The 24,795-nt window shown below is 42.1% G+C and overlaps 1 protein-coding gene across 2 annotated transcripts in view; it reads right to left on the bottom strand.

Moving 5' to 3' along the window:
• Positions 1-9,592: 9,592 nt before the first annotated feature.
• Positions 9,593-24,795, bottom strand: part of rtn2a (reticulon 2a) — a 38,262-nt gene continuing 23,059 nt past the window's right edge. Inside the window, exons 5-7 of one of the 2 annotated variants that reach the window (XM_081370466.1) lie at positions 16,806-16,852; positions 10,450-10,508; positions 9,593-10,247 (exon numbers count right to left, since the gene is read on the bottom strand). In XM_081370466.1, the coding sequence (XP_081226592.1) occupies positions 10,172-10,247; positions 10,450-10,508; positions 16,806-16,852 (182 nt within the window). In that variant the 3' untranslated portion in view covers positions 9,593-10,171. The remainder of the gene's footprint in view (positions 10,248-10,449; positions 10,509-16,805; positions 16,853-24,795) is intronic. The other variant, XM_081370467.1, reaches the window with a different exon arrangement.

Below are 24,795 nucleotides of genomic sequence, written 5' to 3'. Positions count from 1 at the left end.
TGCCAGCTAGTGGTCAACATTAGCTATTTTACTTTGAGAAATGCATGTAGCCTGATGCCCAATAACTGACAAACAATATCATGAAGTCATTTTTATTATTATTTATTTTCGTACATCCAGTTTCATGACATTATGTTTATGCTATTTAATGTATAGCCTATGCTTTACTAAAATAAAACTAAATAGCATTTTAATGACATCATTGAATTTGGAGATGGAAATTTATTTTTTTGTCCAGTTAAGGCTTCATATATCTACAGGATAAATGGTCTCATTACACTTTAAGGTATTGCCTATTATCTTTGAAAAGGTTTTTATGGCCATATGAAAGGCAGGGGTCTTAGGAAAGCACAGTCAGCAGTGACCTTCACATCTGAACAAACTCCATAAGTGCTTATAATATTCTAATCTGATTCTATTATAACTTGTTTGGGTTAAGTGATGAAGAGAAACTGTAATCAAACCAGGGGCCGTATTCACAAAGAATTTTAAGGCTAAAAGTAGCTCCTAACTGGCGAATTTAGGAGCAACTCCTAAAAATAATGGGCGTGTCACTCGTAACTTTAGGACTCCTAATTTTTTTGATTAAGAGTAATTCACGAAGCATTTTAACCCTAAAAGTAGCACCTAAGCCTGTGACAGCTTAAAAGAAGTCGAGAGGACTCCTAACTCACTAAGACCTATTCACAAACCGCTTTTTGTGGCATTTCACATTGCGATGTTTTGAAATGCGTATGCGGAGCTACAGGAGCTTCCAATCGCGAGGGAACAATTTTGCATTGTACACTGTAAAAATAAAAGGTGCCTGGAGGAACCTTTTGGGGTTCTTCACTTCGCCACACCGGCGGAACCGTCTGTAGATCCTCTAGGCACCCTTTAAAAAGGGCCGGTTCTCTGAGGAACCACACAGGTTTCCTGAGGAACTCTGATATTAGGCACTGTGTGGAACCACTTTGGGTGCCTCCAGGAACCAAATTTCATTTTTTTTAAATATTTAATTTCATGTTGTTACTATGGTTACCTTTGACATCTATTATAATAAACAAATTGAACCAAATACAAAATAAGAATTGTTTATTGATATTCATTTTTATACATACACTTCCATGCACATGGGGAAAAAAGCTAACTACAGATTAATATCAATGAATACACAAAAAAATAGTATAATACATAAGCAACATGAATAATCAACCATGTATATACAATAAACAAGAAAAGACATCTCAACAAAATGCATGGAAACACATATGTTCCACGAAATAAATCAATGTAAATAAAATTACATTTGAACTAATTAAAAATGTCCATCATACTTAACTTTAACACATTTGTGTTTCAGTCCGATGGTAAGTCTGACATCACTGTTTCCAAGTCCAAAAGCTCTATCAGATGCCAAAAACAAACAACAGTGCTAATATACACTCATTGTGCTGTAACCTTTATCTCTATACTGAAATCTCTGATGGTTAGTTATTCAGCTATTTTGAATCATAAAATGTTTAAGTCTGGGATGCCGTTAGACTGGAGACTGTAATGTACACTGTGGCTTTTGAAAATCTTAAATGTGTGACTTGAATCAACAGTGTTCATAAATGGTTGTTGAGTATTCTCATGAAACAAGATAGAGGAAGTAGAGGCTTCGACCCGGAAACAGTATTAAGGTGCAGTAAAATTATCTGTTGTTCTGTGAATGTTCACTGGTGAATTCCAGTCATTTTACTAAGAATCCACACGATCAGCAATTTCGTTTGTGGTCAAAAATGTCACTATGGGACCAAGTTGGTGTGAGGTAACGAGTTAGAAAAGTGAAAAGGTACAGCATCGTTTTCCGTTTGTTTTTCCTCTGTTCTGGTGGATGGTCCAGACACTTCAATGATTTTCAGGTCTACAGGAGGATTTTTATTCTTGATCAAACTTGTATTTCAGCTTACCGAGATCCCTGCAAAGTACAAAATTTACTGTTAGTAATGTTATTAAAGTGATAGTTGCAGGCCCGGAGTGGGTAATCGGGAGAATCAGGAGTATTCCCGGTGGGCCGCTTCACTTTTGGGCCGGTCGAGGAATTTTTTTTATTATTATTTTTACATTTCAATGTCACATTAGTTACATTAGGATACACACGTTCCGCATTCTGCCACCACAGCGCGCAACTCAGCATGGGTTGTACCATGTGAGGGAGTTCTCCCCTCCCCTCCTATAGAAATGGTTGGGTCCATAGCCCGTCTTTTCAAAACGTTTTCTCAGGGAGGCTACCGCGGCTCCGCCGGCGCCTACTGATAGCTGGGCCGGCCGTAACGGTACACGTCAGGGAGGATGGATGGGAGGAAGAGGCCAGGAGGTAAGCTATGGAAGCTTTGTTTCCGCCACAGAATAAAACATTTTAAAAGATAATTGCGACTTTTTATCTCGAGTTTACATCTCGCAATTCTGACTTTTTTTCTCAGAATTGCGAGATATAAAGTCAGAATTGCCTGAAATAAAGTCGCAATTGCGTGTTAAAAAGTCAGAATTGTGAGATATTAAGTCAGAATTGCCTGAAATAAAGTTGCAATTGCGTGTTATAAAGAATTGTGAGATATAGAGTCAGAATTGCGTGATATAAAGTCGCAATTGCTTCTTATAAAGTCAGAATTGCAAGATATAAAATCAGAACTGCCTGAAATAAAGTCGCAATTGCTTATAAAGTCAGAACTGCAAGATATAGAGTCAGAATTGTGTGATATAAAGTCATAAAACGTGTTATAAAGTCACAATTGCGAAATATAAAGTCAGAATTGTGTGATATAAAGTCGCAATTGCTTATAAAGTCAGAACTGCCAGATATAGAGTCAGAATTGTGTGATATAAAATCATAAAACGTGTTATAAAGTCAGAATTGCAAATTATAAAGTCAGAATTGTGTGAAATAAAGTCGCAATTGCTTATAAAGTCAGAACTGCAAGATATAAAGTCAGAATTGTGTGATATAAAGTAGCAATTGCGTGTTATAAAGTCAGAATTGCGAAATCTAAAGTCAGAATTGCGAAATATAAAGTCAGAATTGCGAAATATAACGTCAGAATTGTGTGAAAAAGTTGCAATTGCTTCTTATGCTTCTTATAAAGTCTAAGTGAATTATTATTTAACCTTTACATTATTTGTTAACCCATGGTATTAATACTAACTACACAATAGTACGAGCTGAACTGTTGCTTCATTTATCCAATTTTAAAAAAGTGCTAATTTGGAATTCCACCATGGAAAAAGTGGGCTGGTCTTGGGCCTGAAACTCCCGGGCTGAAAAGTGGCCCCACTCCGGCCCTGGATAGTTGTGAAATTTAAATAATTTCCTCAGCCTTGTGACGTTCCAAACCTGTTTGACTTTCTGTCTGTGGAACCCAAAAGCAGATCTCAGGCATAATGCAGCCCCAGTCACCATTCAGTTTCACTGCATGAAACACAAGAAGAAAACAAATGTGTAAATCATTCATGAAACCATTCTTATGTACACTTGTCTAGTTCAATTCAATGCAACACTTTATGTAAAAATGGTTAAGATCCAAAAATGTCCCAGAAAAGATCCTAAAAATAATCAATGAGTTCACAACTCATGTGTTATGGGTTGTGTTGCAAGTCTTCTGAAGCCTAATAGCTTTTTCCTTTTTTTATTTTTTTTTTTGTCGAAAAAGACTAAACTTGAAGTTATAATTCAGAGTTAAAATGTCTATAGCATTTTTTGTGAATCAAACCTGTGATATTATTTTTCTGAGTAACATGAATGAGATTTGAGATCATGAGAAAAGATTTTCAGAGAGTAACTGATTAAAAAACACAAGTACACAGTCAAACAATACAATTGCACACAGAGAAAGTTCATAGTAATAAAGTACAGCATGTGGTGCAGGTAACTTACTGTAATTCAATGTTGCCACTGAAATGTTCAGATTATTTTAGAAATGTAGCCTAATGGTTGTTCTGGGGAAACAAAAGAACAAAGCTGATTATTCACAACATAATATTTATTGACCAGTAAATGGCTTTAAAATGGTATTTGAGAGAATGAGGGCACCTGTAACGTTAGTAAGTAAAGTTAACGTTAGGCTAAACAAAAACAGAGCAAACTATAACCTGTTTTTGTTATTCATAACAAACGCCAAGAATCAGAGAATTTTCTAAATTAGTTAGGCAATTTGAAGACACAGTTGTACAAAATATGTTGAATTGAATGACTAAATCAATCTAAGACAATAAGTCAATCATTTCCATTTGTTCATTAACTTTAGATCAACGTAGTTAGCATCGCGGCTAAAACCAGATACTGTGCAATAAACGAGTGGTAAACACTGTAAAAACGTAGTAATGTATAATAAATTTAGTTTATATATATATGTGTGTTTAAATATATAGTGAGTAGACTCTGTATTTATATTTATTTGGCGAGTTTACAAACCTTGTAATGGAGAGCCGAACAAACGGCGGAAGCTTTGATGAGAGGAGCCGTTACTTTCAAACCGATGACGTCAATCAGCTGAGCTTTGTTGCGCGCGAGCAGCGCGAGCATCACTGAAGCGACGACAGCAGAGGAATAGCAGCAGTTTCGTGACTGAATAAAACTTCTCTCCTCCTGCTTCTTCTTCTTCATATAATATTATTATTATTTAGTGTTGTTGTTTAAGGTTTAAATGACTTAATAAATTAGGCCTATACTAAATATATGTAATCTACCCAAGTGAAAAAGACTAGGTTACTGTTAAATGTATTAAAATGCATTAAAGTATATTTGTATTGTAGGTCTACTAAAAACACACTCAAGTAAATTTTTAATACATTTAATAGTACGTCTTTTTCACCTGGGTATGTATACTGAATCAAACTTAAGTAGCCTATAATAATAATAATAATAATAGGATAATAATAATAATAATAGAATAATAATCTAATTCTGGCCTCACTGAACCATTGGGTTCCTCCAGATGCTGGCTTTAACTTAAGAGATCTTCCAGGAACCACTTAAATGTTAAAAGATCTTCCAATAACCCTTTTATCGCATTCAAGTTCCTCTATTTTCCCCCAAAGCACTTCGAGGTCTCATAGTAATGAAAAGGTGACTCCAGAACCTCTGAAGTAAATACAAAGTGCTTAAAGGATCCCATAAGTTCCAGCAAGAACCTCAAAGATTGTCAATGCTCTTCCAGTAACCCTTCTATAGGAAAAAGAGCTTTGAGGCACCAAAATTACATTTTGAAGTTCCTTGAGTATCCAACAGGATACTTGAGGCTCCTTTAGTTTTTACAGTGTAGGCATAACTAGGGATGCAATAACGCCACCAACAACAACCAAAACTAGGCTACTCATTCATTGCATGTAAACTAATCGTAACGTTTGATTGTGAATCAAATTAAAATGTTCTTCTCTTTGCAAACGTACAGTAGGCAGAGGCATATAGTGACAGATTAATCAATAATGTTGCAAAGATATTGAAACAATCCATACGTTTCATTAGGCTACTAGGCTATTTGTTTTGCCTTACTTTTTATTCATTTAGGCTATTTATTCAGTTATTCATCATCTTCCGTCCTTCGCACTACTTGTGTAGCGCACGCATTCTCAGACCTGTCACTCATCATCGTAGGGGAGGGGTTTGGAATCATTCCCGCGTTACAATCATCAGCCAATCAAGTTGGTCATTTGAGTCCAGCTCGTGCATGAGTAATGACGTCATCCATAGCAACGAAGACTCACTCTTAGTTTAGGAGTTGTCATTTTTCTTTACTAAGAGTAGGTCTGAAAGGCGTTGTGAATAACTTTTAAGAGAAAACTCCTAGCTAAAATCTTTTAGTGCGATTTAGGAGTACTCCTAGTGGTAAGATAAAATGCTTTGTGAATACGGCCCCTGAGCTACATTTATTCAGAGGAATAATTTTTGTAAAAAAAAAAAACAAAAAAAAGATTCTGCCTGTAAATCAATGCTAAATGAATCATATGTGTCTGAAATCACACCTTATAACTTAATGTCTGATAACAAAAGAGCATTACATTACCACAAAATGTGTTTTATGTTCTTGCAACAAGCTAATATTGCACATAAGTCATATGGTAAGTCATACTTTTATGGCATTTTTTTATTTTAAGTATGAAAGCCTCAGTTGCCCTTTCAATGTAACTGCATGAAGAATCTCAATCCTGCTTTGCGTGTTTCACTTCCAATTTTTTGGCCTTTAAGAAAGTTCTCAATATTGCAAAAAAAAAAAAAAAAAGGTGGAAAGTGAAACTACAACACATAAAAAGGAAGTAGGGCCTACTATCAGCATCCACTCAGGCCTGTGCCAGACCTTTAAATGCTTCCTGATGTTATTTAGAATGAAGGGAAAGGAGGGCATTATGTAGATAGTCTTGCTGACCATCATTGTAAAATGTTCCATTGTACTAGAAGGCCATTAGCAGTTTCCCCCTTTTATTATTTTATTATGACTTCATCAGTCAATAATAAATTCAAGGCATCCACTCTTCCAGCTATTAGAGGTTACCGTAAAAAAAAATAATTTTCACATTTTCTTAAGAGAATGTATGCTGCTTGTCTGTGCAAAGTTAGCAGCATGCTATTCACTTGATGCTCTGCCCAAACTTCCAGTGCTTAATTGTACTGATTGTACAGTTGTAGTGTACTTCAAATCTTAAAAGTAGGCCTATATTTTTTTAAATGGTATTTGCTGATAAAATAATATTATTAAGGTAAGGCCTCTTAAGAGTACTTAAAGATACACTTTCATGACTGTTTCTAAACACACTTAAGTGTGTTACTTTTGTACTTTTTAATGTACATTTTAAATCGTTTAAAAATTTTTTTAGCATGCTTTAAAGAAGTACACCAATTCTGATGTGTTGACAAACATACAAAAGCACATGTAAAGTAGGCTGCTTGATTATAATTTTAACTGTATTGTGTTATTCGATATTACATTTAAAATTACAGTGGGCCCCGCTACAGAGGTTGCTCAAAACCAAGGGATTCTCTCAGAGGGGAAATCTGCTTAGTATGATCAAGGTCACGCGGCAATGCCTTCGTCTTGTGGAAAAACCTTGGTTCCTTTCCCAAGGACCTGTGCGGGCAGCTCTTTGTCGTCGCGTCCCGCTAACAGTGGATGCATCCCTCAGGGATTGGGGGGCGATCATGAGTGGTCTCCTCGGCTTGAGGTTTGTGGTGGAACCATCATCTCTCGTGGCACATACATTGCTTGGAAATGCTGGCCCTGAAACCCCGAGGTGGTGGAGCTCCTTTGGGAAAACTTTGGTCAAGCAGAAGTAGATCTGTTTGGATCTCTAGAAACGTCTCATTGTCCACTATGGTTCTCCCTCACTTATCCAGCTCCTCTTGAGCTGGACGCTATGGTGCAGAGATGGCCGAGGCTACTTCTGTATGCTTTTCTCCCAATCATTCTGCTCCTGGCAGTTCTGAAGAGAGTTCGCTGGGACAGGGTCCACCTTCTACAAGTAGCCCCGTTTTAGTCGGCCTGAGTATGGTTCTCGGACCTAGTGCCTCTCCTCAACGGCTCTCCTCTAGAGATTCCACCCAGGAAGGACCTTCTCTATCCGGCAAGCGGGTCAATCCTTCACCCCCGCCCAGAATTGTGCAAACTGTGGGCTTGGCCTCTGAAGGGGCCTAGCTCATGAGTTCAGGTCTCTCATGTTGAGACCATCCTCCACTCCAGTGCTCCATCCATGAGGAAACTCCAACTATGCCTTGAAGCGGAAATTATTCACTTCATGGTGCGGAAGTCACCAGTTGGACCCAGTTAACTGCCCAGTGGGTGTTGTGATGGAATTCCTGCAGGAGCGATTCTCTGCAGGGTTATCCTCCTCCACAATAAAGGTGTATGTGGCGGCCTTAGCTGCTTACCAAACTCCTTTGGGTGGTGTGTGTCTTTGGGGAGACACCCTCTAGTTACCCGTTTCCTTCGTGGCACTTTGAGGTTGAGACCTTTCCGCATGAGGGGGCCGGCCTGGGACCTGGCCATAGTATTAGAAGGCCTTTCTTTGACTCCCTTCAAGCCTATTGAGGAAGTTTCTGAGAAGGTTCTAAAGCTGAAAACTATTTTTCTCCTAGCTATCTCATCTCTCAAGAGAATTAGAGACTTCCAAGCACTCTTGGTTTCTTCCTCGTGCTTGGAAATTGCACCTATATGGTAAAGGCCTTTCTTCACCCTAAACCTATGTTCCTAAGGTTCCTACTAATATTGTAAGACCTTTTGTACTGCAGGCCTTCAATCCTCCACCCTTCCAGATGTAAGACCAAGAGAAACTAAATCTGCTCTGCCCAGTCAGGGCCTTAGATGCTTATGTTCTCAGAGCTGCCCTGTGGAGAAAGTCTGAACAACTGTTCATTTGCTTTGGGTCATTCTAAGCAGAGGATGAGCAAGTGGGTGGACGAGGCTATTTCACTTTCTAATGAGCCGGCCTGTCAGCCTTCTCCTTTGGCTGTACACTCTACAAGGAGTATGGCTGCTACTAAAGCATTATTGTCAGGAGTTTCCCTCCAAGATGTTTGGGATACGGCAGACTGGTCCTCGCCGCACACATTCATGAGATTTTATGACTTTGACCTTGGGTCCACTCCACAGGGGCACAGGTGCTTTCGTCTTAGTGCGCGCTTAGATTTCACACGGACAGACACTTGCTCCTATGGCGGTTCCCACAGCATCTCGACGCAGTGCGAGTACCCTTAAAAGGGAACGTCTTGGTTTTGTATGTAGCCTTAGTTCCCTGAAGAGGAAATGAGATGCTGCGTCGCCCTGTCATACTCCCAGAATACCCATGATCGACTTGCTTCAGATTTATCAGAAGCTGACACTGTTTGGTTTGGATGTGCTTTATAGTTTCCTGGTTGATGACGTCACCCGCCTATGGCGTCCCGTCATACCATTGGACTGATTTCATACGCGCTTCACGCCGCAATCACGCAAAGGCGTTCCCACCGTGTTTCGACGCAACGTCTCGTTCCCTCTTCAGGGAACTAAGGTTACATCTGTAACCGAGACGTTTTTATGAGCGCTGAAAAAAAGAGGAGGAAGCGAAAGAGAATATGGACACGGTCATTGCTAGTAAAAAGAGGCCAATTTTGCAAATGGAGCTTTAAGTTTTAGCGCCATGTCGCATTGATCAATACGACATTTCATGACGCATTTTTATTGGCTAGTTAGTAGACGTAGGTTGTTAGCTGCAAACACACTGTGAGATGATCATGCTAAATTTCTGACAATGTCAGAAAATTATCACAGGCTATCTTTGGTCTGAAGACAGTGATAACGGCCATGAACCTTGAACCTCTCACTGTACGACGTACGACAACCGTTTAGGGGCCACGAACACAGAAATCGCCATGATTGGTCATCTTTCGTCTGGGACAGCCCAAATTCGTACAATGTGTACCGGGCACACCTCAGTCCTTTGTCTTGTGATAACGTTATGTGGATTGTGTAGTCTTGCACTTTGTGTTTATTAAATATTGTTTCATCATCTTTGTATCTTTAATACAGCAAACCCTGTGACAGTGGAAAGAGTGATTTGACATGGAATCAAACTTACACTCAAATAACACCAAGCAAACAAAACATTGGAAAAGAAAAGAACATTGTGGTTTTAATAGCTCTTAGGTACTTTAACAGGCTTAAGCTGCCCACACATACACATATACACACACACACACACACACACACACACACACACACACACACAAAGCGATTTTGAGACTGTAAGAAGTAAAAACCCCATCTGGAAACTGGTCCTGCGTTATGTTCCTGCTAGGCGAACTGCAGTCAATCTGCATTCAAAAAGCTCTGATTCGCATTTTCACTGCTGTTACTTCACTGAAGTCATCCATGTTTGTTCAGATAACTCTCCGTTATTGTATGGGTGGCTCAAGTATCTTAGCGATCTGTCTTTCATTCATACACTCACAGTCACACTGAAATGTGGAAATGAAAACATGTCTTAAACTTCTTAAAATTCCAAAGCCTTTGATTCCATTTTCATCCAAGATTGTTCTTTGCATGGTCCTCCCTCCTTAAACCATATTTAAGGCCCTGTTATTAGTCCCTCCCCCAATGCTGCAGAGGCGGGACTCTGAGCACAAACTGCTAATTAAGACATTTTTGAGTGACTGCGTGCAGTTCCTCCTCCTCTGTGAGATGTCTCAATGGGCTTTGGGTTTAGCTCCACCAGGGGTGGGATCCAGGGGTGGTCCCCCACCCTGGGTCAGGCGATAAAGGCTGTTCAACAGACAAAAATACAACTGAAGTACAGTCTCATTTGTGCTCTATTATAGATTTAGAGAATCAATGTTTGTTTATTCAATGGTTGATGGAAATCAGATCTAGCCAAGAAACTACACAAATATCATGAGGCTCATTGAAGCACTGATTTTAAAGTAATATATTAATTACTGTTCACAGTAGATGGCGCTATACTCACAAGTCCTTTATGTTGTCAATACAGGCTAGTACTGCTACAAAGCAGCTGTCCACTTTGTCCTGAAAAAGATGAGAGTGACATGAGCTGCAATAGATGTGTTAACACTAGGACTGTCTATCAATTAAAAAAAATAATTTAATTAAATAATATACATTTTCACAGCATTAAAGTAAATTATGTGGGCCTATTTTATTATATTCTTTTACTATTATATTATATACAATTCCAAGTAAAAAAAAAAACATTAGGTGACATGAACAAACCAGAATGAAATCAATTAAAAAACATTAAATTATTACATTATATTACATTACATTACATTATATTATATTATATTATATACATTTTCACAGGATTAATGTAAATAAAAATAAAAAACATTAGGTGACATGAACAAACCAGAATGAAATTATTATTCACAATTATTTGTATGACAATTACTGGTCAACACAAAATTCATAATTGTGACAGGCCTATCCACTATATTAATAAACATTACAAAAAGTGTCTATAGAAGTCAATATATTGTTTTATTTCGGTATAATTGCACATAAACCATCATTCCTTATAATTCTTGCGTTTATTGCTGTTGTTGTGGCCGTCAATAACAGCACAGCTTAACCCAGCGCTCATTTGAATTTGTAGTAATTTTCAAAAAGTTTCTTGCTCAGGTAAAAGGTGGTTCTCTTTCATAGGTTCACTCAACGCTGCGGATAGCGCAGTGGGATATTCTCTGAATGTGCCGATTGTCTGAAGCCCTGTAGAATCACGCCAATTCATTGGCTGATGGCGCTCGCGCAGTCTGGCTCCGCCCCGACGCTCTTACGTTGCATCATTACATATTCGCGCGCGCGCCATCTGTCCTCAGATTTCTCTGCCTTCAGAACGAAGCGGTCACGTTGCCCTTCGCTCTTGATTTTTCTAAGCTCATACGATTTCTGGATTATTCTCGGCGCTTCTGCGACTGTTCAAGCGGAACTCTGTTTCTCCTTACGGTGAAGTTGCCATGGAATACCGACGCTGTTCTCCGCCATGTGCTCGTTACATCGCTAACGACGACCCGCACAGTAAGTGTGTTAAATGTTTGGGTTTTTCACATGCGCGCGAGGCAGTCATAGGATCGTCTAAATGCAAATTCTGTGAAAATTTGTTGCTCAAAACCCTCAAATCGCGGCTCGCGGTTTTTGAGAGGGAATCATTCGTCCCCCCCTGTCGCGCTCCCGAGGCCTCTCGAGGATCCGCGACTTGGGGTTCGGATGTAGAGCTTGAGGATGTGGAGTTCGAGCAGACGAGCCCCGCTCTTTCTCTCCCTCCCTCCCCTCGGCACGCGCGAGGCATGCCAGTCGAATTTTCTTATGATTATTTGCGCCCCAGCCCGGGAGCACGCGACGCGGTTTCTTTCGGGCTGGAGGATGTACTTTTTACCGAGGCTTCCGACTCCGAGGATTTCGGGCCTACTCTCGCCGACGAGGTTATCCCGCCTAGCGGCCAGGAAGCGCGGCCTACTGCGGCCTACGCGGAGCTCGTTGATGTACTTTCGCGCGCTACGGAGAAGCTCGCTATTGATTGGCCCGACGAGCCCCGCGAATCTCAGTCGTCGAAACTCGACGAGAGACTTCTCAGTGGCCCTAATTCTAGGCCTCAACGGAGAAAGCTGCCATTTTTCAGTGATCTGCATCACGAGATTTCCAGATCCTGGAAGCAGCCTTTCTCTGCGCGCCTCACTAATGCGGCAGCTGCTGATTTCACCAACCTAGTAGGTTCTGTGGAACAGGGCTATTCCGCCGTTCCGGCGATTGAGGAGACTTTAGCCGACCATCTTGCTCCGTCCTCGGCGCCGTCCTGGAAATCGCGCCCCCTCCTCCCCTCTAAAGCATGTAGGACTACCTCCTCTCTAATTGGGAAATCCTACATGGCGGCTGGGCAGGCAGGCATGTCCCTGCACACTATGGCCATTCTTCAGGCCTACCAAGCAGACGTCCTGAAGGAAATGGACGAGGGCGATGGCATGACCCCTGAAGCAGTCAAGGAGCTTCGTAAGGCTACGGATTTAGCCTTAAGAGCCACCAAACATACAGCACGTGCTATAGGTCGCTCTATGGCTGGTTCCGTTGCGGTGGAGCGCCACTTGTGGCTTAATCTCACGGAGATCCGTGACAAGGAGAAGGTTTTCCTCCTGGACGCCCCCATTTCTCAAACAGGTTTGTTTGGTGAGGCGGTTAACACAGTGGTTGAGAAATTCCGCTCCTCCAAATCCCAATCGGCAGCGTTCAGACAGTTCATGCCCAGGAGGGCTAGGGAACCTTCTGCTCCCTCCCCTGTTCGACCCAGAGAACGTCCCTCTTTTAGACCGGAGTTCTCTTCCAGGAGGAGCGAACCGGTGCATCCCCCACCTACCACGGTTTGGGGAGCCCGCGGTCGCCCGTTTCCCCGTCAACGGCCTCACAAGCGCCTCCAGATGAAGCGGTCCGACAAACCGACCGCTCCGGCGGCCCAGAGCCGTTCCTGACCCTCCGGTCGGAAAAAGGAGAGCTCCTCTGCTTCCTCAAGGTTGGGACAGACCGCGCAAGCGTTTCTGCCCACCTCCCAGCTCTCCTTTCCTTGCCCTGTCACCTTCGCCACTCAGAGTGTCTCGAAGTGCAGGCCATTTTTCACCATCTCGACTCAGCCCGGCGCGGGAGGAAGGAGACGCTTTTTGCTTTCTCCCCTCACCCCCGACACTCTCTATAACTGCCGGTCGCATCCTCGGAGGCACTTTTCGCTTTCCTCCGGAACAGGCGGACCTGGTCACCATGACCCCAGCATCGATGCCTCCCATCACGTGCCAGGACGCCAAGGGCTCTCCTGCACGGTCAGCTTCTCTACCCCACGAACGTCAACACGGCACCCTCACTCAGGTATGTCGTCTGCATTACAACATCCCTCTTCCTCTCTCACATTTCTTTCAAGAGTGGGAGCGCTTACCAGGGGTATCGTCTTGGGTTCTTCGCACAGTTCGGTTCGGCTACACTCTTCAGTTTTGCCGCAATCCCCCTTGTTTCAACGGGGTCTTTCCTACCGTAGTAGACAGCGCCACTCAGGCTTCTGTACTTCAGCAGGAAATTTCATCCCTCCTTCTCAAAGGAGCGATAGAAGAGGTTCCTTCAGGGGAAACCGAACGGGGCTTTTACAGCCGCTATTTCCTGGTCCCGAAGAAGGGCGGCGGTTTGCGTCCCATACTGGACCTCCGCCGACTGAACTTCGCCCTTTACAAAGGGAAATTCAAGATGTTGACGCTGAAAGCTATCATATCTCAGATTCGGCCAGGGGATTGGTTCGTGACAGTAGACCTAAAGGATGCTTATTTTCACATCCAGGTTGTACGGCGACACAGGCAGTTCCTCAGGTTCGCCTTTGGAGAAAGAGCGTTCCAGTACAGGGTCCTTCCATTCGGCCTCGCTCTGGCCCCGAGGACATTCACGAAGTGTATGGATGCAGCTCTGGCCCCATTGCGGCTCCAGGGCATCCGTATTCTAAATTACCTGGACGATTGGCTCATTTTAGCCCAATCCAGGGAGTTAGTGACCCACCACAGAGACATCGTCCTGAGTCATATCCAGTCTCTCGGTTTGAGGTTGAACTCGGAGAAGAGTGTTCTTGCTCCGGCTCAGAGCACCGTTTTCTTGGGAGTGAACATGGATTCCGTTCTCATGCAGGCCCGATTGGCTCCTGCACGGATTTCCAGTCTGACGACATGCGTGGCCCGTTTTTTGCTAGGCCACCATGTGTCTGTGGGCACTTGCCGCAGGATGCTGGGCCTTATGGCCGCGGCCTCCTCCGTGCTACCGCTGGGCCTGCTCCACATGAGACCTTTCATGTGGTGGATGAAGCTCTCAGGGGTTCGGCCCTCCGGGCCAACCCTTCGTCTACTGAAGGTATCGCGCAGTTGCTTTCGAGCCCTGTCAGTTTGGCGGGACCCTCTTTTTCTTTGGAAAGGGGTCAGCATGGGTGCGGTATTTCGTCGCCAGATGATTACGACGGATGCCTCTCTCACCGGCTGGGGAGCAGTTTTCGAGGGCAGACCAGCATGTGGCGTCTGGACTGGCGAGACTCTCTCCTGGCACATCAACTGCCTGGAGTTAAGAGCCGTTTTTCTGGCTCTGCATCATTTTCTCCCTCTTCTGGAGGGACACCATGTAATTGTCAGGACAGACAACATGGCAGTGGTGTCTCATGTAAACCGACAGGGGGGTTCTCGGTCACGCACCCTGAACAGGCATGCGCGTCACCTTCTCCTGTGGTCTCAGAGCAGATTCCTTTCTCTGAGAGCAGTTCATGTCCCAGGGATTCTGAACCTCGCAGCAGACTTTCTGTCGAGGCAGAAACTCAGGTCGGGAGAATGGATGTTGAACCGCCAGGCAGTGGCCCTGATCTGGGAGGTTTTCGGAGAAGCGGAAGTGGACCTCTTTGCATCTCAAGAGTCGTCCCAATGCCCGCTTTGGTTCTCCCTGAGTCCCCCGGCTCCATTAGGGATAGATGCGTTCGCTCACCCTTGGCCAACGCGGAAACTCTATGCCTTTCCGCCCATCAAACTGATCCAGGCGGTCTTGGCCAGAGTGAGAGAGAGCGGAGTCCGCCTCCTCCTGGTAGCTCCGTTCTGGCCGTCCCAGCCATGGTTTTCGGAGCTAATTCCTCTGCTGGAATCTTCTCCCTGGAAGATCCCGGTCAGGGAGGACCTGCTGTCCCAACTGCAGGGCAGGATATGGCATCCTCGCCCGGACATGTGGAAGCTGTATGTTTGGCCGATCAGAGGCTGTTAGCATTAAGTTCTGATCTCCCATCTGACGTTCAGGAGACCATTGCGAGTGCTAGAGCCCCTTCTACAAGGAGGCTATATTCTTCCAAATGGAGGGTGTTTGAGACATGGTGCTTAGCACATGATAGGAGTCCAGTTAACTGCCCTGTTGGTTCAGTATTGGAATTCCTGCAGGAGAAGTTTGCTTCTGGAGCAGCTGCTACCACTCTCAGAGTTTATGTCGCAGCTATTGCAGCGCATAGGGAATCGGACGAGATTCCCCTGGGGAAACTAAGGTTAGTTTCGGCCTTCATGCGTGGGGTTAAGCGCCTGAAACCGGCTCGCTCCCCTAGAGTTCCCTCATGGGACCTTTCTGTTGTCCTAGAGGGTTTGATGAAGGCTCCCTTTGAGCCCTTAGAGTCAGCTCCGGAGCGGATTCTAACTCTCAAGGTTTCTCTTTTGTTGGCTTTGTCATCATTAAAGCGTGTAGGAGACTTACAAGCTCTTTCTGTTAGAGTCTTGCTTGGACTTTGCTCCTGGCTTGGTCAAGGTTTCCTTGAGGCCGAGACCAGGGTATGTTCCCAAAGTTCTTTCCACAACTTTCCGCTCGCAGGTGGTTAACCTTAACGCTTTCCACCCTCCTCCATTTTCTTCTGAGGAAGATAGGAAGCTTAACTTGCTCTGCCCAGTTCGTTCTCTTAAGATATATGTAGACCGCTCAGGCGGTTGGAGGAAATCTAACCAGCTTCTGGTTTGCTTCGGTGCTGGCCGCCGTGGGCTTGCTGCATCAAAGCAGAGGATTTCTCACTGGGTTACAGAAGCTATCTCGTTGGCTTACGAGGTGCGTGGCCTTCCTTCACCTCTTAGCATTAGAGCACATTCCACCAGAAGTGTGGCATCTTCTCAAGCTCTTTTTAGAGGAGCACTTTTGGAGGACATTTGTGTTGCGGCAGGCTGGTCCTCTCCGCACACTTTTGTAAGGTTCTATAATTTGGATCTTGACATGACCCCGGGTTCCCAGGTTCTTTCTGTTTGAACTCCTCTTGGTCGTTGTCTATTTTTGTACCAGTCATGGAAAGCGCTCTAGCTTGGCGAGTTTGGTAGTCCGTTCCCACTGCGCTATCCGCAGCGTTGAGTGAACCTATGAAAGAGAACGTCTCTGGTTACTTGCGTAACCTATGTTCTCTGAATAGGGAACGAGACGCTGCGTTAGCTGCCAAGCTCCTCGCGCTGCTGACAGTTTTCTTTTCGGCAGAGAAATCTGAGGACAGATGGCGCGCGCGCGAATATGTAATGATGCAACGTAAGAGCGTCGGGGCGGAGCCAGACTGCGCGAGCGCCATCAGCCAATGAATTGGCGTGATTCTACAGGGCTTCAGACAATCGGCACATTCAGAGAATATCCCACTGCGCTATCCGCAGCGTCTCGTTCCCTATTCAGAGAACATAGGTTACGCAAGTAACCAGAGACGATATACAGAGTTATATACAGGCTTATTAGAATATGAACTAAAGTGTACAGAGAAATACATGAATATGCATGAGATGCCACTGTTGTTGTAGCCCACAGAGACTGTGTTACCTGGTGCCTTGTGTAAAACAGAGGGACAGAGAAGACAGCAATCACACCTGGACACCACATGATGACAAGAGAACTAGTTAGAAAAGCATTTAGCATTAACTTCTCATAAAGCACCACTAATACTGTGTATGCCCAACTTTCCGGGTATCACATTCCAAATTACAGGACATACAGTGACCTCAGAACACATTTAGGGCCAGATTTATCAAACATGGCAAATTAGCGTGAGAGCGCAATTCCAAAAAAGCGCAGATGGGTGTGGAAAGCTCTGTGCTTGAATGACCAACACAATCTACCAAGAAATTAACGTCTGGTTTTAGACATGCTTTTTTGGGGTGGTAAATAATGACACAAATACCATTGTCTAGTAGCCTGGAAATCCAGACCTAAATCTGAAAGATTAATGGTCTGGCATTGACTAATGAAAATCGGCCAGCTCGAGGGGCGGCACCAAGCATGCATTTGAAAATCTCACTGCACGCAATTGGATAACACTACGACCAATCACAACAAGCCCCATACGCTTAGCTACCAGCAGAGCTAACTGGTAGATTATACTCTTACCGTATCCAGTCGGCAAAACAGCAAAAACGTCCTTCTTTAAAAAGGAATGATTCGAGCAGCGTCTTCTGTTCCTGTTTTAGATAAAAAGCCAAGTCTAACTCGTTCACTGTAGTGGCCAAAGCCGTTTCAAACAACTGTTATTCATCCATAGCCATCTTGCAATGTTTACTGATGACTACGACATCACAGCGCTGTCGTCTTCTGTTTAGCTCGCCTCTGGCCCGCCTATATCAGATAACCCGATGTGATTGGTGCAGCTCAGATCGAGGGGCATATTTAACGAGCATCATTACTCAACGCCAGAGTAACTCGCTGAGCAAATTCAACTTGTGCTCTCGCGAGAACTCTGGATTTCCAGGGTAATTGACTAGCGCAAAGCTCAGTTAATCACCATGCATGATTCATTTAAATACTCTCCTCCTATAAATTTTGCATCTGAAAGGGTCAGCCACAAACATGACTGTGTTCACGCCTTTTCAGCGCTAATATTTCACTGTGTGAAATATCACTTTGTACATGTTTTAGACAAAAAACTTTAGGTTTAAAAAAAGAAAAAATATATATGGCCAGATTTACTACTAACAGCTTGTGTCAGCACAAACCCTCTTTTTTGGCATTAAAAAACTACTGTCAGGACTTAAAGACAGTGAAAAATTTGTGATGAAAAGGCAAGGACAGTTATTAGGGCCCAAGCCCTGAAAGGGCGAAGGCCCTATTGTGGAATTTAATGTACTCCTCCTAGGGAATTCATCGATTCGCCTCCAAACTCGGAAGTCAAGACATTGAGGATGCTAAATTGCGGACGGATTTTTGATATCTCGAACGGTTTGGCCGTGGCGAGGAAACGAATTTATGGCGAAAAAATGAAACAGGAAGTGTGTTATAACTTCTGCATACATTAACTGATCTTGATGAAACTTCAGCAGTATGTTCGTTGTAAGAGGCCGATCACATGGATGTGACTATTGTGAGTCAAAGTTATAGCGCCACCAACAGGCAGCAGGAAGTACATCACTTTCAAAATGCTTTGAAATCAGTGTCTTATTTTTACCCGATTTGCTTCAAACTTTATGTGTACAATGTAGACACACGGCAGATGTAAACCTGTGAAAGGATTATTGATATCTTAGATACTGTTGCCGTGGCAACGCATCAAACTTTAATATTATTTTTTGATGCTTTTGAGACTCTTAACATACTTGAAATTGCATGAAACTCAACAGACACATCACATTTATTAGCCCGTAGACATGTGCAAAGTTTCAGAAACGGGCGTGGTGGAATGGCTCAGTAGCGCCACCTTTAGTCAAAAATGGGGGCTTAGTTTTTCCTAGAATCACAAAACTTGGTATGTGTATTTTTCTCATCAAGACGGACAACTTTCTAATTTACATGAACCATCTCCGACCAACAGGAAGAGAGATATTTTGGTTTGAATGTGGATTTTCTGAAGAATTTTCTCTCCCTCTCTCTGTGTCTGTGTGTGTGTGAGGGGAGGGGGGGATTTGACTATTGCTTTTATATTGTTAATCAAGGTTTCAGGGGCTTTTGGGGTCCTTAACGTGCTCAAAAACTCTTGAAACTTTGCACACTGGTCAGAACCCACGGCCATCAGGGCCGGGCTGAAGCTGGTACCCGGGCGTGGCTGGGGGGCTCAACAGCGCCCCCTTGAACGGGGTTCTAAAACTTGATCCATATATCAAACACGCTCGCATGAATTAATATGAAACTCGGTACACATATAGATCTCATCGGGCCGAACAACTTTACCCCCGTCAAGTTTTACGCCAGCCCAACAGGAAGTCGGCTATTATGGGTTGTTTGGAAAACGCTTGCTGTGGAATGTGAAATACTCCTCCTAGAAAATTCACCGTGTCCCCTTCAAACTCGGTGTGCATGTAGTCAAGACTTTGAGGATGCTATAAATTGCGGACGGATTTTTGATATCTCGAACGGTTTGGCTGTGGCGAGGAATCGAATTTATGGCGAGAAAAGAGAAACACGGAAGTGGAATAACTTCTGCATACATTAACTGATCTTAATGAAACTTCAGCAGTGTGTTCGTGGTAAGAGGCCGATCAGATGGATGTAGCTATTGTGAGTCAAAGTTATAGCGCCACCAACTGGCAGCAGGAAGTGTGTCACTTTCAACATGCTTTTGACAAAAGTGGGGGGGTTAATTTTAACTACAGTAAAGAAAAAATAGTTTGTATATTGTTCTCATCAAGCCGGACAACTTTCTAATTTACATTCAATAGCTCTGGCCATCAGGAAGTCAGATATTTTGGTCTGAATGTGATTTTTTTTTTTTGCAAAATCAGCCTCTGAATTTTTAGCCACTCCTCTTAAACTATTTATTTTATTCGTACCAAACTTTTTCAACATGATGAAACTACATTAAATATGCTAAATTGTGAATGGATAATAAATATCTCAAACGGGTTTGCTATGGCGAGGGATTAAATAATGTCCAAAAAAGAAACACTAAAAATCTTCTAAAAATGTAATTATATACCATTTATTTCTATATAAAAGTATACAAATATCACAACTAAACCCATTTTATTCTGTTTTTGCAATTCAAGAAGAATGAAAAAGTTAAAACAGGCTATTTAGTGCTATTTGGTTCAACAAAAAAGCAAACATAGGGCTATACTGCCCTCTTGTGTCCAAAAGGACATCAAAATAGTTATAAAACTTTTTACCAGGTAGGCCAATATTGTATTTAAATATACATTTATTAGGTATGTGTCTGAGGATATTTTCCCACCGGTTAATCGACGTGTGACACGAGTGGGTGCTTTTAAATCGCTAATATAATAGTGTAAGAAAAATAATGATAATGTTGCACACACAAATCACACACATGTGGGAAAGAATGATGCTTTTAAACAACACTAAACCGCCATTAGGTGTCGCCAGGCATCCATCTTAATCGAGTCATTGATTCATTCGTTCAAACGATTTGTTCGAATGAGTCGATCATGATTAAGATTGATGTTTATGGATTGATCATTCAATCTTTGAGTCAACCGATTCGTTAAAAATGCTGAATTGTTCAGTTATGAGAAAACACGTGATGCGTGATGGTTCTGCCGTGATCTTTGTTTAACTATTTTCGCTGCTGAAACAGAACAAAAACAGTCAACATTGCATCTAAAATGTAAGTGACTTAATTGTAACTGTTTATTAACCTGTTGTATGAAATATAGGGGTGGGAGAAAAAAATTATTCTTAGATGCATCGCGATGCGGACGTGGACGATTCTGAATCGATTCACAAATGTCAAAAAATCGATTCTCTAAAAAAATATTTTTCTAATAACGTAATATTGACGGAAGGCAAAAGGCGCAACTCTAAGCGGACGTGCGTGCAGTCTGTGGCGCGCACATAACAGAGAAGTTTCTTCTGCTCACCAAGGCTGCATTTATTTGATTAAAAATACAAACAAAAACAGTAATATTGTAAAATATTATTCCAATTTAAAACAGCTGCTTTCTATTTTAATATATTTTAAACTGTTATTTATTCCTGTGATCAAAGCTGAGTTTTCAGCATCATTACTCCAGTCGTCACTGTCACATGATCCTTCAGAAATTATTCTAATATGATGATTGATACTCAAGAAACATTCATTATTATTTTTAAATGTCGAAAACAGTTGTGTACAGTCTTTGATGAATAGAAAGTTCAAAAGAACAGCATTTATCTGAAATCTAAAGCTTTTGTAACGTTAAACACTACCGCTCAAAAGTTTTGGGTTAGTAATAATTAAAATTGTATTTTTTGGGGAAATAAATAAAATAAATCAGTACTTTTATTTATGAAGGATGAGTTAAACTGATCAACAGTTACAGTAAAGACATTTATAATGTTAAAAATATATATATTTGAAATATATGCTGTTCTTTTGAACTTTACATTCATCAAAGCATTTTGAAAAAAAAAATCTGTACACAACTGTTTTCAACATTGAAAATAATAATGAATATTTATTGAGCATCAATCATCATATTAGTATGATTTCTGAAGGATCATGTGACACTGAAGACTGGAGTAATGATGCTGAAAACTCAACTTTGATCACAGAAATGAATTACTTTGTAAAATATTTAAAAATTGAAAACAGCTGTTTTAAATTGGAATAATATTTCACAATATTACTGTTTTTGTTTGTATTTTTAATCAATAAATGCAGCCTTGGTGAGCAGAAGAGACTTCTCCTAAAAACATTAAAAATCTTACTGACCCCAAACTTTTGAACAATAATATATATATATATATATATATATATATATATATATACACATATATATGTATGTGTGTGTGTATGTATGTATATATATATATATATATATATATATAAATATACCTGCGAGCAGCGATGGAGGGCCAAAGCCGGCGGTACCGCCACCCCGGTGCCTTTAGGTAACTAAAGGCACCGGGGTTGCGGTGCCACCGGCTTGGGCCCGTAATCGCTGCTCGCAGCTATATTTATTATTAGGGCCCAAGCCCTGAAAGGGCGAAGGCCCTATTGTTTCCGGTAGGATTATTTATTATTATTATTATTATTCTTATTTTTCTGTCAACCTTTCGGGCACTTTTGGGGCCTTTAACATGCTCGAAAACTCTTGAAATTTTGCACACGGGTCAGAACCCGCGGCCATCAGGGCCGGGCTGAAGCTGGTACCCGGGCGTGGCAGGGGGGCTCAACAGCGCCCCCTTGAATGCGGTCCGAAAACTTGGTCCATAAATCAGACACGCTTGCATATAATAATATGAAACTCAATACACATATAGATCTCATCGGGCCAAACAACTTCCGTACTTTTACTTTTTACGCCAGCCCAACAGGAAGTCGGCTATTATGGGTTGTTTGGAAACGCATGCTGTGGAATTTAATGTACTCCTCCTAGGGAATTCATCGATTCGCCTCCAAACTCGGTGTGCATGAAGTCAAGACATTGAGGATGCTAAATTGCGGACGGATTTTTGATATCTCGAACGGTTTGGCCGTGGCGAGGAAACGAATTTATGGCGAAAAAATTAAACAGGAAGTGTGTTATAACTTCTGCATACATTAACTGATCTTGATGAAACTTCAGCAGTGTGTTCGTTGTAAGAGGCCGAACACAAGGATGTGACTATTGTGAGTCAAAGTTATAGCGCCACCAACTGGCAGCAGGAAGTGTGTCACTTTCAAAATGCTTTGAAATCACTCTCTTATTTTTACCCGATTTGCTTCAAACTTTATGTGTATAATGTAGACACACGGCAGATGTAGACCTGTGAAAGGATTATTGATATCTTAGATACTGTTGCCATGGCAACGCATCAAACTTTATTATTCTTTTTTGATGCTTTTGAGACTCTTAACATACTTGAAATTGCATGAAACTCAACAGACACATCACACTTATTAGCCAGTAGACATGTGCAAAGTTTCAAAAACGGGCGTGGTGGAATGGCTCAGTAGCGCCACCTTTAGTCAAAAATGGGGCCTTAGTTTTTCCTAGAATCACAAAAATTGGTATGTATATTGTTCTCATCGAGCCGGACAACTTTCTAATTTACACTTAATAGCACAAAGCAACAGAAAGTCAGATATTTTGGTTTGAATGTGATTTTTTGGAGAATTTTCTCTCTCTCTCTCTGTCTCTGAGTGTGTGAGGGGTGGGGGTGATTTGTCAGTTGAGTGAGATTTACTTTTTCATTTGTTTTTCAAGGTTTCTGGGGCTTTTGGGTCCCTAAACGTGCTCGAAAACTCTTGAAACTTTGCACACAGGTCAGAACCCGCGGCCATCAGGGCGGGGCTGAATCTGGTAGCCGGGCGTGGCAGGGGGGCTCGACAGCGCCCCCTTGAACGGGGTTCTAAAACTTGGTCCATATATCAAACACACTTGCATGAATTAATTTGAAACTCGGTACACATATAGATCTCATCGGGCCGAACAACTTTCGTGCTCTAAGTTTTACGCCAGCCCAACAGGAAGTCGGCTATTTAGGGTTGTTTGGAAACGCTTGCTGTGGAATTTAATGTACTCCTCCTAGGAAATACATCGATTCGCCTCCAAACTCGGTCAGCGTGAAGTCAAGGCATTGAGGATGCTAAATTGCGGACGGATCTTTGATATCTTGAACGGTTTGGCCGTGGCGAGGAAATGAATTTATGGCGAGAAAAGAGAGACACGAAGTGTTATAACTTCTGCATACATTAACTGATCTTGATGAAACTTCAGCAGTGTGTTTGTGATAAGAGGCCGATCAGATGGATGTAACTATTGTGAGTCAAAGTTATAGCGCCACCAACTGGCAGCAGGAAGTGTGTCACTTTCAACATGCTTTTGACAAAAGTGGGGGGGTTAGTTTTACCAACAGTTACAAACATGAGTATATAGATTGGTCTCACCGAGCCGGACAACTTTCTAATTAACAGTCATTAGCTCAGAGCAAAAGAAAGTCAGATATTTTGGTTTGAATGTGGATTTTTGGGATATTTCAGACTCTGAGTTTTTAGCTACTCTTCCAAACTGGCTTATTTTTTCACACCAAACTTTTTCAAAATGATGAAAATACATTAAAGATGCTAAATTGTGAACGGATATTAAACATCTCAAATGGTTTTGCTATAGTGAGGGACTGAAGTAATGTACAAAAATTAAACACTAAAAGCCTCATCTTCTAAAAATGTAATTATACACCATTTATTTCTATAAAAGTATACAAATATCACAACCAAACTCATTTTATTCTTTTTTTTTTTAAATTTAATAATTATTTATAAGTTTAAAAATAGAAATTGTACTATTTAGTCTCATAAAAGTCAAGTCATTCATAGAGCTATACTGCCTTCTTGTGTTCAAAATCAGGTAGGACTATTGTATTTACATAAAAATATACTAGGTATGTGACGGTGAGAATATTTTACCACCGGTTAATCGACGTGTGACACCGCTGGGGGCTTTTGAATCGCAAACTTAAAAACGAAAGTAAATATTTTCGTCCGCACTGACATTGATAGTGGTTGATAATAATAATAATAATTTGTTACATTTATATAGCGCTTTTTCTGAGACCTCAAAGCGCTTTACATAGATGGGGGGAATCTCCTCAACCATCACCAATGTGCAGCATCCACTTGGATGATGCGACGGCAGCCATATTGCGCCAGAACGCCCACCACACACCAGCTTACTGGTGGAGAGGAGACAGTGATGAAGCCAATCAGTATATCAGTACATGGGGATGATTAGGAGGCCATGATGGATAGAGGCCAAGGGGCAAATTTGGCCAGGATGCCGGGGTTACACCCCTACTCTTTTTCGAAGGACATCCTGGAATTTTTAATGACCACAGAGAGTCAGGACCTCGGTTTAACGTCTAATCCGAAGGACGGTGCTCTTTTGGCAGTATAGTGTCCCCGTCA

This window comes from Scardinius erythrophthalmus (assembly GCF_964197995.2).
Source record: "Scardinius erythrophthalmus genome assembly, chromosome: 7".
NCBI classification, from domain to species: domain Eukaryota; kingdom Metazoa; phylum Chordata; class Actinopteri; order Cypriniformes; family Leuciscidae; genus Scardinius; species Scardinius erythrophthalmus.
Note: the sequence above shows the minus strand (reverse complement) of the source record. Positions and strands in the feature narration are given on the sequence as shown.